The sequence below is a fragment of the Rhinopithecus roxellana genome, chromosome 19 (genome assembly GCF_007565055.1).
Source record: "Rhinopithecus roxellana isolate Shanxi Qingling chromosome 19, ASM756505v1, whole genome shotgun sequence".
Classification (NCBI taxonomy): Eukaryota; Metazoa; Chordata; class Mammalia; order Primates; family Cercopithecidae; genus Rhinopithecus; species Rhinopithecus roxellana.
The window spans coordinates 76011318-76026659 of NC_044567.1; the positions used below are offsets into that span (position 1 = coordinate 76011318).

General features: G+C 52.3%; 1 protein-coding gene and 1 long non-coding RNA gene across 5 annotated transcripts in view; one reads left to right on the top strand and one right to left on the bottom strand.

Moving 5' to 3' along the window:
• Nucleotides 1-336: 336 nt before the first annotated feature.
• Nucleotides 337-15342, bottom strand: part of MARCHF10 (membrane associated ring-CH-type finger 10) — a 116311-nt gene continuing 101305 nt past the window's right edge. The window contains exons 9-11 of one of the 4 annotated variants that reach the window (XM_010380076.2): nucleotides 10940-11053; nucleotides 4563-4605; nucleotides 337-800 (exon numbers count right to left, since the gene is read on the bottom strand). In XM_010380076.2, the coding sequence (XP_010378378.2) occupies nucleotides 745-800; nucleotides 4563-4605; nucleotides 10940-11053 (213 nt within the window). In that variant the 3' untranslated portion in view covers nucleotides 337-744. Of the gene's footprint in view, nucleotides 801-3970; nucleotides 4606-10939; nucleotides 11054-15342 lie in introns of those variants that run through there. The other 3 variants (XM_010380075.2, XM_010380074.2, XM_010380077.2) reach the window with 3 other exon arrangements.
• The window catches only part of LOC104675482, a 34889-nt gene continuing 24777 nt past the window's right edge, over nucleotides 5231-15342 (top strand). The window contains exons 1-2 of the long non-coding RNA XR_749788.2: nucleotides 5231-5491; nucleotides 6455-6631. This is a non-coding gene — a long non-coding RNA (uncharacterized LOC104675482). The remainder of the gene's footprint in view (nucleotides 5492-6454; nucleotides 6632-15342) is intronic.

Consider the following 15342-nt stretch of genomic DNA (forward strand, 5'->3'; position numbering starts at 1 on the left):
ACACACACACGTACTCAAATACACTCATGCACACAATTTTCTCACTAACCCTCTGACCTTTCACCCCAAGTCCTGACTTTGTCTTTGGGTCCGAAGATGCAATTAGGAAAAAAAGTGTGGAGTCCACACCCCAACTGCGTCCTAAGTGGGTACTACAGGGGCAGCCACCATCCAGCCTGCCCCAGCCCATGGGGGCCCAGGATGTAGCATCCCCAGTGATGGCGGGAGCGAGGGAGAAGTGGAGGTGAGGTGGGGACTGTGAGAAATGCTTCCCTCTTCCTCCAACTTGAGACCCTCGGCCTCTGACCAAGGCAAGTGAAATAAGCATGAACAAAATTGGGACAATAAAGTCAGTTTACTGAATGAATACATGGCTCGAGTCCACTCAGGGTGGAGTGAGGCCTGGCAGGCGCCCTCAGCAGTGGGACCCCAGGCCACTGGACCTGGCAGGGCTTCCGGGTCCTCTTGGGCTTCTGGGCTAAGGGGGCAGCAGCAGGCCAGCCTGCCAGGGGCTCCACAGTCCCAGGCTGCTTGACCTGCGCTGTCTGGGACTAGACTAGTCGCTGTGGCTGCCCATAGATGCTCAAGGCAGACCCCAAAAGAGAGTGGCACAAGGTGAAAATGCTAACTGTGAACACTTGGTTTCAGTTTCAGTAAAGAAGAGGAGGAAGGGAGGCACTTGGGGATGCAGAAAGAAGGGCTGGCGGGAGAGGGCTCCGCCGAGCTCCATGGTTGGCTTCCTTGCTAGACGACCCGGCTTTGAGAAACGCCGCCTTCATTTCCATCTCCCAACTCCGAATCTGGAAGGCAAGAAGATGTTTCAGGCCGGAGGGCCGCAGCAGACTGTGGGGTCTGTCACAGGGGGCATGGCACTGCCGCTCTGTCTTCTCCCACCCCAGCCCTGAGGGCCAGCCACCCACATGGCCACAGTGCCTGGAACAGTGTGGGGAACAGAGACCTGCAGTCTGGGGCCGGGGAATCTGCAGACTGCCCCATTGGGGTTTCAGCCACACCAGCTTCCCCCAAAGACAGCATCTTGGTCATCTCCACATGCCGACATAGCCTGGTGCAGCACTTGTTTTCAGGCTGAATAGCTGCGGGGCCATTGCTTCCTCTCAGGGTAAGACCCCACTTGAATCCCTGCTTCCTAATTTGGCAGGGAAAGGGGAACTGACTCAGGTGTTTCAGGAGTCTTCCAGAAATCAGTGGCTGGAGGCAGAGGGACACGTGATAGGAGGGAGAAGGGAGGGACAGCAAGAGGCACTGGGTGGCAGTACAATCCAAGTGGAGGAGGTGGAGTTGGTGTGGGGGGGGTCTCCTTTATTCTTGGGGGAAACTCTTGTTCTCAATATGTTTCTTTCCCCCTTGGCTTGAGTGAATGATCCCTGACAATTTAGAAACAGTTTAGGCTGGGCGCGGTGGCTCACGCCTGTAATCCCAGTGCTTTGGAAGGCCGAGGCGAGTTAATCACCTGAGGTCAGAAGTTCGAGACCAGCCTGGCCAACATAGCAAAACGCCGTCAACGTAAAATACAAAAAATTAGCCAGGGGTGGTGGCGGGTGTCTGTAATCTCAGCTGCTTAGGAGGCTGAGGTAGGAGAATCGCTTGAACTTGGGAGGCAGAGGTTGCAGAGAGCCGAGATCGTGCCACTGCACTCTAGCCTGGGTGACAGAGCGAGACTCCATCTCAAAAAGAAAAATAAAAAAAGAAGAAAAAAGAAAAGAAAGAAAGTTTCTGCCTGTTGTGGAAGAAACTGTTGCAAGGAGCAGGAGCAACTGACATGCCCCCAATCCTACCTGGACCCTCTCACCCTTTCAGTTCAAACCAAGGAAGCCCCAGCCTCTGAGCTGCCCCCATCCCCTCATCCGTCCTGTGTTTTCTCTAAAAGCCAACAGCCTTGACTGGGTGTTTGGTGAGGCGCTCTGGCCCAGCCTTTGGCCAAGGGCACTCCATGCCCGCCCCTGTTCCTGCCCCAATCCTCATCTGTTTGCATATCTGCATATTGGCCCCTCCCTCCACCCCTTGTTTTGGTGACACTGGGAAGTTATTTGTGCTACTGGGAAGCAGCTGTCCTGGTGCTGGCTCCTGCGCACACCCAGGGACTCTCCCCAGCTGCCCTAACTTCGGTTTCAGTTGTGGCATTTGTGTGAGGCTTTGGTTTTCACGTGCAGGGGAGGGGACCTGGTCAGCAGGCTGGCATGGGCACCACAGAGCCACAAAGAGGCTGGCACCTCTCTGTGCTACCTGGTGTGCCCTGATGTTTTGCCTTTTCCTCCTGTGTACCTGAACCGAGCTAGGGCAGCAGGTCACAGCTGTGACTCAGCTCTGGCAACCCATATTAACAAAGTGCTGCCAACCAGGCGAGTCATGCTAGGATGCCAGGGAACCAAGGGAGTGTGGCCTATGGGGGAGGCTGGATGCCTGTGGCTCTGCCACTGGCTACCCTGGCTCTTGTCTTGAGAATGGCTCTGGCGGGAAGCCAGGCCAGGGCTGCGACTGGTCAGCACCCCAGGATCATCCCTCTGTGCTGGGTTCTCCTTGGCCTTGGTTGTGCCCACCCATGTCTGGGGCGTGAGAAGAGCTGCGGGCAGGTGGAGCGGGCCTGGGCTTCCAGGGGAGAACTGCCTGTCTCCCCTGGGGCCGAGAGCGGCAGGGGAGGGGTGGTGATGGGGTGGATCCTCGAGCGGGTCCCAGCTCCCTGAGGAAGGATGGCAAATGAGTGGGGGTCGCTCCCTCTGTGGGACCATTTGCCTCGGAGCAGCACGGAAGCGCGGCAGGTTCCCTGTCTCCCGTGGAGACTCTTGTTGGAGCACCACCCTAGGGATGCTCTTCTGCTCTCCGGAGACGTCGGTCTTCCCTGCGGCCCGGGCTCGGAGGCCCGGGTGCCCCAAGCCCAGGCTCCACGGTGTGAGGGGAAAGGCTCGGTCCTGCTCGGTGCGGCCCGCCCTGGGCACTAGGGGTCGCCCCTGCCCAGCGGAAGCCACGTGGGCGCGCCCGGCCGGCGCAGGTTTCCCCGGACCGGGAAGAGCGAGGCGTCTCCGGGGCGGGGCTGGGGAGGGGGCGCCTGGGCGCGGCGCCGGGACTCTGCCCTGTCCTCCCGGCCGCGGCTGGACGGAGCGCGGGGCCGCAGCGACCAGGCCGGGCTCCCCGTCGCACCGCTTCCGGAGCGGGAGGCCCTCGCCGAGGCAGACTCTGGGACGCGCGAGGCGGGCGGCGGCGGGGAGCCGCGGGGCCGAGGCGCAGGGCGTTTTCCCCGGAGGTGCTGCGTGCGCCCGCGACACAAAGGTCTTTTAAAGACCTCGCAGCGCCTTTCCCGGCTGCGGAGGCGGGAGCAGCAGCTGCGTCCGCCGGTGGGACAAGGCCGGGGTCGGGGGCGGCAGCGCGAGGGGGCGCTGGGATCGGCCGGACCCCGCGGTGGCGCTCGGGCTGGGACTCTCGGGCTCCTTTTGTGAGCGGAAGGCAGGGCCTTCCCCGGGTCTCTGAAAATGGTCAGTTCGGCCTCGCAGGGCTGCGTGCCCGGAATAATAAATTGGCTTCTCTAGGGTCGTAATCCGGGCCCCACCCCGAGCCGCTCTGAGCTGGTTCGCGCCTTCCAGGCAGGACTATTGGGGGTTCTCAAAAGCACCCCGTGGTCGGCTGTGTGCGGACCACCGGGGTCCGGTTTGAACACGATTCCAGGGCCCCACCCCATCGCCAGAAGCGGAATCTCGGGGCGGGGCCCAGGAATCCGAGTTTTTGGTGAGTTCCCGGGTGATTCTGATGGCACAACCCATGTGGGAGCCACTGTTCTAACGGCTTTGGGGACAGGCAGCTGTGAAGTTTTCCCCCAGAGGAATCTCTGGGGACCCAATTGTCATACACCCCTCGATTCACTGCGGTGTTGATTCTGCCTCCTGATGTTCTTCCCGAGTCTGACTTCGAGCCCGCCTGCTTTATTAACCACGTTTTTCTCCAGTCGGTTTTTTTTTTTTTTTTTTTTTTTTTTAATGGAAAAAGGAACAGGGAGAAGACTTTTCTCGAACCTGTTTGCAGAGAGCCGTCTTGCCTGCTTTGAGGGCCCTTTCTCGGGAGACCTGTTTGCTTTGTTCAGCCTCTGAATTCAGCAGACCCAAAATCCACCAAGGCCACTAGCTTGTGAGTGAATGTGGTCCCTTCAGGTAAGGGCCAGACAGCCCCTGCCAGGGCTTGGGGAGGGTTTTCCTAGAGGAATCCTGGCAGTAAAAAAACCAACCCCCAAACTCTCCAAGTGCTGGACGCTGGAGAATCCCAGCAAGGAAAAGGAACAAATCTTATCTCATGCCGGAAGATAACCTCTTCCCTCTGTGGGCGCTTTTCCTTGCGTTCAGGATGAATTAAAATTCTTATCTGCTCTGCATCCAGTGAACTTGGCCTCGCCTTCCTGATTGTTTGCTGCGGCTGACTTTCCCAAGCTTTGGGGGGTTATTTTTGCCTCTGGGTGGTGGTCATTCCTTCCTTCCATGGCATTAGGTTCAACACAGTCACAGAAAAAGAGAAATTTAGCAAACACCCTCAAAATGGCAGGACTGGGCCCCAAAACCTACTTTCATTTTCCTCTGTTCTGGGTTGTGGGTAATTTCTTGACAACTACAAGAAAGAAGACAACGAGAAATGAATTGTTATTCCAATGCAATTGTGAACAGATGTATAACCTCCTAGTTGCAGGAACGTTCTAGGAATCCCTTGCACCACCTTAAAGGGGCAGGAAAACGGGCAGAGGTGCTGAGGGCTGGGTGAGTGCTAAGCATTGGCAGGGCTCAGCCTCATCCTAAGGAGAGCTGCAGCCATAACCTGGGTCACCTTTGTTGTCTCGGGCTTCTAAATTTGGCAGCGAGAACAGACTCGCTTCCTTTGAGCAATTGATCTGAATAGCAGAATCCCATTCTGATGGTCCGAATCACATTTACAGGCTGTGGGGGTGAAGGCCGTGCTAATTGGCCACTTGCCTCACCACTGGCTTTGAAACAATCACTTGTATTCTCTTCCCGGCAGGAAGCAGCAGACCCATCAAGGCCCTGGGCTGGCTCTTTGTTCTGACTTTATGGCATTTTATGCCACAATAAGAAACACTGTGTACTCCGTGGGAGCCCATTGTACCAGGCTGCAAGGATGTGGGCCCTGGTGCAGAGGGCCTGGTGCTCTTCCCCAGGAAGAAGAGGGGCTTTGTGACAGGCTGGGGGACAAAACAAGGGGTGCTGGACACTGTTACTGGGGCAACTGCCTGGCCAGTGTGGAGGCAGCTTTAGTCCCTGGGACAGTTTCTGTGCCCAAGGAGAGGGAGGGCAGGGGAAGGATGGAATTTCGTTTAGAGTAGCAGGTCCTGGTTACCTGGTAAATTATGCATCAGGACTGGGCTAGCCATTGCCTCCGTTTTCTCTGGGCTCCCGAGACAACCTCCACCTGCCTCTAGATTCTGTGCCAGCTGAGCGTATCTATCTCACCAACTCTTGTTCCACCAGGAAACTGCATCTTGGTGAGTGGGAAGTTTTTGTAACTGTGGACCAAACCTGGGCTTCCCATGTTTTGGGTTGATCTGGTCCTTAGAGAGAAGAGCTTTTGGTTTTGTAGAAATGATATGCATGGGGGCGGGGGTAGTCACAGTCTATCCAGTCTCACACGTGAATGAACCAACGGGGATTTGAGAATGGCTTCTAGATCCTACCTGCCTCCCCAGCCAGCCCCTGGGCTCCCTTCCCCTGCACCTAGCCTGAAGTTTTTCACTATTAACGGCACACCTGGGACAGAAGACAGAGGAGGGTCCTCGCTGCAGGAGATCGCTGTAATAATCAGATAGAGACAAGACCTGGGCTGGGAGGAAGCCAGGACATGGGGGTTGGGGGACTAAGCCCTGACAAATGGAGTGCTCCGTGTTGGGGCTGAAAGGGAAGGAGGAGAGGGAAGGCAAGGCCCTTTAGCTTCACCTCGAAGGTGGGGTCAGGTGAGGCTGGTGGGTCCTGTCTTCTCTGGAGATGCTCGCTGACAAGCACCTGAAGGGAGGAAAGGCCAGCTTCCTGCTGACCACTTGCAGAGGCGAGCATTCAGTGCTTCTGCCAGCCTGTCCCTCACCCCACACCCACCCGTCCTTCCCATGTCCGATGCTCCCCACGCGGGGCCCCTTATTACCCCGTGCCATTGCAGCAGCCTCCCAGCGGTTTTCTTTCCCCTCCAGTGTGGCTGCCCAAGTTCTCCCCGCAAAACCCACATCTCCTGGCCTGCCAATCCCAGGCTGGAAACTGTTCCATGGCCTCCAGAGCCACTCACAAACCCTTCCCGCTCCCTGCCTGCACCTTAGGCTCTTTCTCTGCCCTTCCTGGCCACACACCTCCCTGACTTTCCCCAAACATGCAGGTCTTTCCATGTCTCTGTGCGTTTCCATTTCCCTCTGCATGGAATACTCCCATCACACCTATCCTTGCCCATCTGCCAAACCCTTCAGGATTCTGGGTCAACATCATCTCCACAGTGGATCCGCTGATGACAGCAGTAATGGAAGCAGGTTTGCCACCAGTCTCCCAAAGAAGTGGGAACACTGATTGCAAAGGGCACAATCTGATTGGATGAAAAGCGAGGCCTCAGAAGCATTGGCACATGTCCCCGAAGAGCTGGGCTGGAGGTCTGTCCTACAGGAGGGGTGGTGGGGGGTGAGAATGGCAGTGCCCCATTTCATCCGACTGCTCTGTGTTCCCCACATCTGACCCAACCTTCCGTTACAACACAGGCACATTTGTGGATACTCGGTTACATGTGTGTTCTGTCCTTAGACTCTGAGTCTCTTCTAGGAAAGGAGTGTCTTAATCATCTTTGTATTCCCAGAATCTAGTTTAGAGGCTAGTACATAGTAGGTTTGCAGAAAATCTTTGAATAGCGGCCGAGGTGGGAGGATTTCTTGAGACCAGGAATTCAAGACCAGCCTGGGTAAGCAAGACCCCATCTCTACAAAAAATAAAAAATTAGCCAGGCGTAGTGGTGGACGCATCGCAGCTACTCAGGAGTCTGAGGTGGGAGGATCACTTGAGCCCAGGCATTCAAGCTGCAATGAGCTGTCATCCCGCCAGTGCACTCCAGCCTGGGCAACAGAGTGAGACCCTGTCTCAAAAAGAGAAAGAAAATCTTTGAGTAAATAATATATGTTGAACTTGGAAGTATTCCTTTACCTAGAATATTGTTCTCTCTCCAAATTTTGTACCATCAGTTTCTCCAAAACATAACTCAGGACTCGCCTCCTGGAAAAAGTAAGTTCTGATTCAGTAGTTGACTGTGCATCAGAACGTTACTGAGCACCTATTAGGTACTAGGCATTTTCTAGGCACTGGAGGCCTGTGAGATACAAAAGAGATAAAGGTTCCCATGCCCAAGTTGTTAATGAGTGCTCCCAGCCCATGCGGGCCACTTCCTTATCTGGCAGAATCACTTGGGACGTCTGTAAACACTCAGTGCTCCCGGCATCCGTAGTGCCAGGGACATGGTCAGCAGTCAGATGTGACTCACTGTGTGCCCAGCATTATGAGAGACAGGCATAGAAAGCCTGGCTTTGCATTCAAATAGCTCACAACTTCACTGAGACCAGTTGTTCATAGGATTGCAGGAAATCCCAGGGAGCCCCAGCCAGGGAAGAGCTTATGTTGTCAATTTCACAGCCTCTAAGAATTCACTGGGTCCACTAGTTCTCTTGCACAGGTGCTACTTTCCAGTTATTTCCTGGTTTTATAAATATGTGTCTCCTTTTTCAACTCCTTCACACGCTCTTTACGGAAAGGGATATCATGGCATCATGTCTAATGTCTAGCAGCTTGTTTCCCTGTTCCTCATCTCAGCACCTGGTACAGGGCAGTGCATGAATGGATGAGAAATGATCACCACCATTAAGAGGCATTTGTCAGCTAGGCACGGTGGCTCACACCTGTAATCCCAGCATTTTGGAAGGCCAAGGTGGGTGGATCACCTGAGGTCAGGAGTTCCAGACCAGCCTGACCAACATGGCGAAACCCTGCCTCTACTGAAAATACACAAATTAGCCGGGCATGGTGGCGCACACCGATAATCCCAGCTACTCAGGAGGCTGAGGCAGGAGAATCACTGGAACCCCGGAGGTGGACGTTGCAGTGAGCTGAGATTGTGCCACTGCATTATAGCCTGGGCGACAGAGCAAGACTGTGTCTCAAAAAAAATAAAAAACAAAACAAAAAGACAGGAATCCGTCACTAGGTCTCTTAATGAGACACAACCAAGAAACACGGTGTGAGTGAGTTCAACAGTTCTGGTAGATAAAGGAGAGGGAAGGACTTTTCTCCTTAGTGCCTCTCTTTTGCTAAATGTTACTATCAGATTCTGAATGTTTTCTACAAGAAATGACTGAGATGCAAATCAAGAAGTGTGAATTTAACAAGAGCCAGTTTGTTTCCTACTTTCAATTGGGTGCCCTTTTTTTTTTTTTTTTTTTTTTTCTCAAAAAACAGGGTCTCTCTCTGTCACCCAGGCTGGAGTACGGTGGCACAATCATGGCTCACTGCAGTGTCAACCTCCCTGCAGCATCAACGGCACCTCGCCTGGGTGCCTCTTAACTGGTTATCTGTACCTGTTACTGCTTGGTAGTCTAAGTGTGTGAGATCAATTTCAGGGTTTCTCCAATTCAATGTGAGCTTGTGGTGAGAGAAGAGTGTCCCTGGTCCCTCCTGCTGCTTTTTGCTCTGGTTCCCAGCTTGCTCCTGGTACAACTTCTTCCTAGTCCAGGACAGATTTACTGGAAGTTTCTTTAGAGGCAGTGCTTTAGGGCTTTGGTCTTCATCCGTTGGGTTGTACTGTTTGTGGTTTGTCATGTTTGCTTTGCAGGCCTGGTAGCTAATGCTGCTTGCATTGGCTCACTGCTCTTAGGGCCATCTGTAACCTGTATCAACCCCGGATGCTTTGAAGTTCAATGTGCAATAAAAAGTTCATTAAAAAGATGTGGAATCATGAAAATAAGGTTACAGAAATGTTAACAAAGGATCATTTCCTGCTTCTAGTACTTTTCTTTTTTAAAAAATATATTTCTCTGAGAAATTTATGTCACAATTAAAACCATGGAATAGTTTAGGAAGGACAGGCCTGGGTCAAAATGAGGGTGAGATTCTTGAGGAGATGTCTTGGCAGAGCCCCAGCCTGTTTTCTTAATTGAGAGCTCAGGGTCTAAGGAGAGAATGTAAGCCAGAAAAAAAAAAAAAAAAAAATCTAGGTTTCTCATGACTAACGGTTTTTTGTTTTTTTTTTTTGTTTTTTTTTGAGACAGTCTCATTCTGTCACCCAGGCTGGAGTGCAGTGGCACAATCTCAGCTCACTGCAACCTCTGTCTTCTGGGTTCAAGCGATTCTCCTGCCTCAACCTCCCGAATAGCTGGGATTACAGGCGTGTGCCACCACACACAGCTACTTTTTTTGTAATTTTAGTAGAGACAGGGTTTCACCATGTTGGCCAGGTTGGTCTCAAATTCCTGACCTCAAGTGATGCGCCCAGCTCGACCTCCCAAATTGCTGGGATTACAGGCGTGAGCCACCATGCCCAGCCCTAGCATTTTAAATAGGGATGGCTCTAAATGGATGGAAACAGTCCATGGTCATACAGAGTCTGCAGCCATGTAAGGAATTACATGTAGAATGACATATGGCAGGTGTCTCTCGTCCACGTGAAGTGACTGGGGAGAAAGAGAGAGAGGAAGAGAGGAGAGAAGAAAATAAAAAGAAGGAAAGGTGTACAGGATGGGGTGGCAGTGTCATTAAAACTATCTTGTGGCACTATCAGTGGCTTGTCTATTGCCACACTGGCTCACTTTCCAGTCATGACCTTCTGACACGAGCAGAGGTCCAGAGCCAAGCCTCAAGGTCCAGAGCTAAGCCAGAGGCCAAGAGCCAAGGCTCAAGGGGTATCCTGGGATCCAAAACACTGCCAGCAGACCAGCCCCTGGCATGACCTTAAGGGTAAGGGTGGTAACCTGTCCTCACAGTGCCCCTGCCTGGCCAGGCACAGAGAGGCATTTGACAAAGCAGGAAGTCCCTTGTGGCTCAAGGTGCTGATTTGACAATGACCAAGTGTACTAAGACACTGCAGAGGTGGACCCGTCCAACTGCCTCATTTGGGTTGACTTTGTTAAGGCCAGGCTCCAGTTAGGAGGAGGACTAGGCTTCTCCCTGCATACCATGGGGTCTCCTAGAGAGCCCCAGTTCTGCTGAAGAAAAGGCAACCACAGATGATCACTCCTGGTAAATATATCATCTTCTCTAATCACAAATGGTGCCACTATCATCATCTTTATTTCTTGGCAGCCTGTCTCTTTCAACAGGTACATACGCTGGCATAATATGTCCTGGGGGCACAGACAGCTCTTGTGGGGGAAGATTCCTCTTTTTCTTTTCTTTCTTTTTTTTTTTTAATATATATATTTTCATTTTTGTAGAGGTGGGGTCTCGCTGTGTTGCCCAGGCTGGTCTCAAATTCCTGGCCTCAAGTGATCCTCCTAGTTCGGCCTTGCAAAGCACTGGGATTATAGGCATGAGCCATCACACCCAGCCAGGTCCCTCTTTTTCACAGGTCCTCCATGTTCAGGCATTGGGGGTGCCCACACATAATACACAACCAGCCCCTGCATCCTTGCTGTCCTCTATTTTTGGGGGGCAAATATCCCTAGAGGCTCACTCACTTATATGACCATTGATGACAATTTAATTACTACTTGTGTTCAATAATAAGCAATTATGTGATCATCGCTTACTTTTCAGCCAGAGGGTCACCGTGTATACATTTAGCAGCTGCTAAATCTTAGTCCTAACAATGACAGTCCCATATCCTCCCAAGTGACTGTGAGGACCTCAACAGCTTGCACATCTAATAAACAGCACTGCAGGGTTTTCAGGGCTGCCACCGGGCAGCTCTGGGTCACAGCCAGACTTACCCTCTCTCTTTCCACCTGGTTGTGATTGAGCCTCATGAGTTCTGCAAACCTCTGCTCATAGAGGTGAAGCAGCAGCACCAGGTACAAGCCTGAATTCATCAGGTCGTTTTGTGCCTACAAATGGAAAAGAAAGCTCTTCAGTTCATCTGTAAAATAGTCATCGTCTAAATTGTGGGGTGCAGGGTAACAAGGCTAAGAGGTGACAAGAACTGGGACCAAAGCCCAAGCTCCAAGGCAAGTCCTGCTCTTGGGGACCAGAAGACAGAGCAGGAGGAGATCCAGGGTAGAGGCCAGGGCAGTCACTCCCCTGGGATTTTTTACTATCTAGTGGAGGATGCTTTGAGAAAGTTCCATTTTCCAGGCTTGATCCCATTCCACATTTATTGAGCAGTTACGTATGCAAAGCCTTGAGCTGGATCAACATCCTGGGGAACACAGGGCAACAAGCCTCAGAACTCCCTGCTGGGACGCCATCACCTGGTGTGGGGGAGAGAACTTCATCCGTAAACAGCTCCAGCACAAGCTGGATGTGCTACAACAGAGATGCACCAGGCTGTGTCTGTAACGTTCTCAGCAGTCACAGATGTCCCCTTGTGGAAGGCTTCCCGAGGAGCCTTGTTTGCCCCTGTCATTCCTTTGCTCCCCAGTCCCTAAGCATTCGTCTTGATCTTGCATACCATCTTTTGCACTTAACGTTTCCGCTTTTTCTTGAGGAGTGGGCTGTGTTTCGTTTCTCTTGCTCATGCTCAGAACAGGCGCTACACAGGGAGGATGTGATGGTCTGGCTGGCTTCTCTGTCCTCAGCACTTCGGCTTTGCTGCAAAGTAGGCTGTGCTCACTCTAGACCTTTCACAGACCTTCCACAAATCAGCAGTGTGAGTAACAACTACTCCTATCCCTCTATAGGGAAGGAGGGGAAGGCCCTTTCAGTCCCCATCTTTCCCCTGAGTGGGGGTCTTGGGATGGGCCAGGCGGTGCTCACAAAGCCACCCAGCCCCCGGGGACTGGAGTCCCCAGCAGAGGGCATGGCCCCTTCTGTCACCCTTGGGAAAGGTTGCAACTGTGACTCTATCGGTCCAGGATAACGAAGCGTGGGCATGAACGACACAGTGAGCACTCAGTGTCTTGGCTGCCTTCTTCCTGCAGCAGCGCGGGTGCCACATCTCCCCGTTCTCATTAGATCCAGCGCAGCTCAGGAGGTCGGCACAGAACCCACCTCTCCCAGGACCAAGCAGCTGCCAGAAAAGGCACAGAAGTTGAGGAAGGATTGATGCACTCTTCCTTCTGAATCGGGGCCAACTCTGGATCTTGGTGACAGCTGGCCCTGAGGTCACCGCTGCAGGCCTCTCCACCATTCTACAGCTCCATCTTCGAAGGCCCCAATCCTCTGTCCTTAGTGGTTAGCCTCCTATTTTTAGCCTTTGGTCGTGCTTTTTTGTGCTCTGCTGACCTTGGCCTAGGGCGAGCAGAGAACAAGTTGCTTGTTTTCACTTTTTCTGTTTTATTTATTTTATTTTTGAGACGGAGTCTTGCTCTGTTGCCCAGGCTGGAGTGCAATGGCACGATTTCCGCTCACTGTAACCTCCACCTCCCAGGTTCAAGCAATTCTCCTGCCTAAGCCTCCCGAGTAGCTGGGATTACAGGTGTGCACCACCACGCCCAGCTAATTTTTGTATTTTTAGTAGAGATGGGGTTTCATCATGTTGGCCAGGCTGGTCTCTAACTCCTGACCGCAGGTGATCCACCTGCCTTGGCCTCCCAAAGTGCTGGGATTACAGGCATGAGCCACCCTGCCCAGCCACTTTTTCTGTTTTAATTGCCTCCTCCTGCCCTCCCCATGAGTCTGTGCCTGCCTCCAACTGTCTCGTCAACCACCTCTTCTGAGAATCCTTTCTCACCTGGCTTTTAGCTCCTCCTCACCAACCAAGCCTTGGCCCTTGTTTGTTTTCCTCAGCCCCGGCTTCCTCCTGCAAAACTGCCAGTGGTTCTCTCACCAGTGCTCTTTGCCAGCCAGCTTTTATGCTCAAGACACTCGGATGCATAATGGCAAATCAATCAGCTAGAAAATGGCTTGGAACTATCAGGTTTGTCAAAGCATTCAGGGAAATCATTTACTTTTTATGACTCAATAAGGCCCAGAGGCATGCAGATGGGAAAATATCCACTAATGTTTTCTGCAGATAATTTGAAAAGTCACTTCTAGCAGATTGTGTCTCTTCTCTGGTCTGTGGGAGGGAACCTGTCACACGGCGCCATCAATCTCGCCGGCTCGGTTCCTTTATGTGCGCCCTTTGCAGAGCTGGTGATGCTCGACAAAGGGGCTCAGCCCACCAGTCAGAGCAGGCGTGTGATAGTCAACTCCGAATCAGCCTTTATACTCCTGAGCTACAAGTGGGAGGCATTTGTTAACTCAAAGAGTTCCACCGCACTTGGCCGGCCAGGGCCAAATGAACGAGGTTTTGGAGCAGTGCTTACTGGAGTTACAGCCGATCCACTCCTTCCTTGTCTCAATCACATCACACTTTGACTCCCACATGGAGTTCCCTTTGTGTGCCAGACTGAAGGGAATGGGGGTGGCATTAATAGGAGGGGACGGGGACATTAAAAAGGAGAAGGCATGTGAAACAGCGCACAAGTGCTCCGGAGATCTCAGCCCACCTGCCAGTTGTTTTCTCCATTTTGCTGATATTCATTTAGGCCAAGAGACTTGCTACTGGTGGAAATTCTCAATATATTCCACTTAAAGAAGTTGACGGCCTGGCTGAACGTTCTGTCAAGTCTTCAGATATGTTCAACAGTGCTCCCAGGTATAAAGGTGATTAGGTGACTGCGTGTGTCTGAGGACATCTGTCCTTGGCTGAGATGGAGCCAGGCCAGGCCTGTGCTTCAGAGCAGTGACAGCCTGAGGCCCACTGAGGCTCTCCTGTGTGGCAGAGCAAGGATGGCAGGGGTGCGTTCCAATGCACAGTGAGCAAGGGCCCCTGGAGTGTGCCTTACTTGGAAAGTGCTTCCGGCTGAGGTGGGCAGTGTAGGGCCACTGGACACTGACTTTAGGCAGAGTTTTAACTGTGCAGGGCCAAAGTGACTCAACTTCTAATGGAGGAGAAGTAACCTCTGTTCTGCCTGTTTCCCCAAAGCATGGTAGTAAAGTGAGCTAATATATGCGATCTCACAAAAAAATACATCCTACAAGAGGCAAGATTTAAAGACAGGATTCCAGGTAAATTGTCTGGGCGTAAGATCTGTGAGAGCAAGGCCTGCATCTGTCTTGTTTGCTCCTGACTCCTAGTGCCTGGCCCAGTGCCTGGTATACTGTGCATGCTCTATAAATATATGCACAGATGAAGTAATGAGAAAAAAATGCAAAATTGTGATGGATCAGACAGTGACCCATTCAGTCACAACGTTTGAATCTAGTGGCTCCAGCTTTAACATGCATCAGAAATACTGAGCAGCCCTTTTCAAACACAGTTGCTAGACAGTCTCCTCCCCTCCCCTCCCTTCCCCTCCTCTCCCCTCCCCCTTCTCCTCTTTTTTTGAGACAGAGTCTCACTCTGTCACCCAGGCTGGAGTGCAATGGTGTTATCTGGGCTCACTGCAACCTCCGCCTCCCAGGTTTAAGGATTCTCCTGCCTCAGCCTCCCGAGTAGCTGGGATTACAGGTGTGTGCCACCACGCCCAGCTAATTTTTGTATTTTTAGTAGAGATGGGGTTTCACCATGTTGGCCAGGCTGGTCTCGAACTCCTGACCCCAAGTGATGTACCAGCCTCGGCCTTTCAAAGTGTTGGGATTACAGGCATGAGCCACTGTGCCTGGCTTCACTGCTCCTCCTTTCTTCCCTGCAGTTCTGATTCAGTTGGGCTGGAGTGGAGCCCAAGAATGTGTCCTTCTAACAAGTTCCCAGGTGATGCTAATGCTACTGGTTTGGGGACCACCCATTTTTGAGAACCACTGTTCTAAACTAAGGGTGAGCACTTGGTGGCTGCTGAGCTGAATCTGGCCTGTGGGTGTGCTGTGGTTGGATGGAAGGAAGCAAGAAGGAAGGTAGAAAAGAAGAGCATGACCGTCTTTAGTTGGGGGAGCGCTTTTCATTTTGCCACAAATGCCAGCATGCCCAATGGCAGGATACCTAGAAGATTACCATCGTTTGTTGTCTGCCTGGGCTCTATGGTATTTGAGTGTGTAACCTGTGACCTAAACTTTCCTTAAACCTGTTTTCTCCTCATCCATTTTGGAGGCTGGAATGTTATTTGGATCGCTGCATGCTGCTATCCAGGAGTTCTGCCCTCCACCCCAAATCCGAGCGCCCAACTAGAATCCAATATGAGTCCTGCTTCCAGGCAACAGCCAACGCTCACAGGAGCAAATATAGGCTGGCCTCACACATGGCACTACCGAAAGA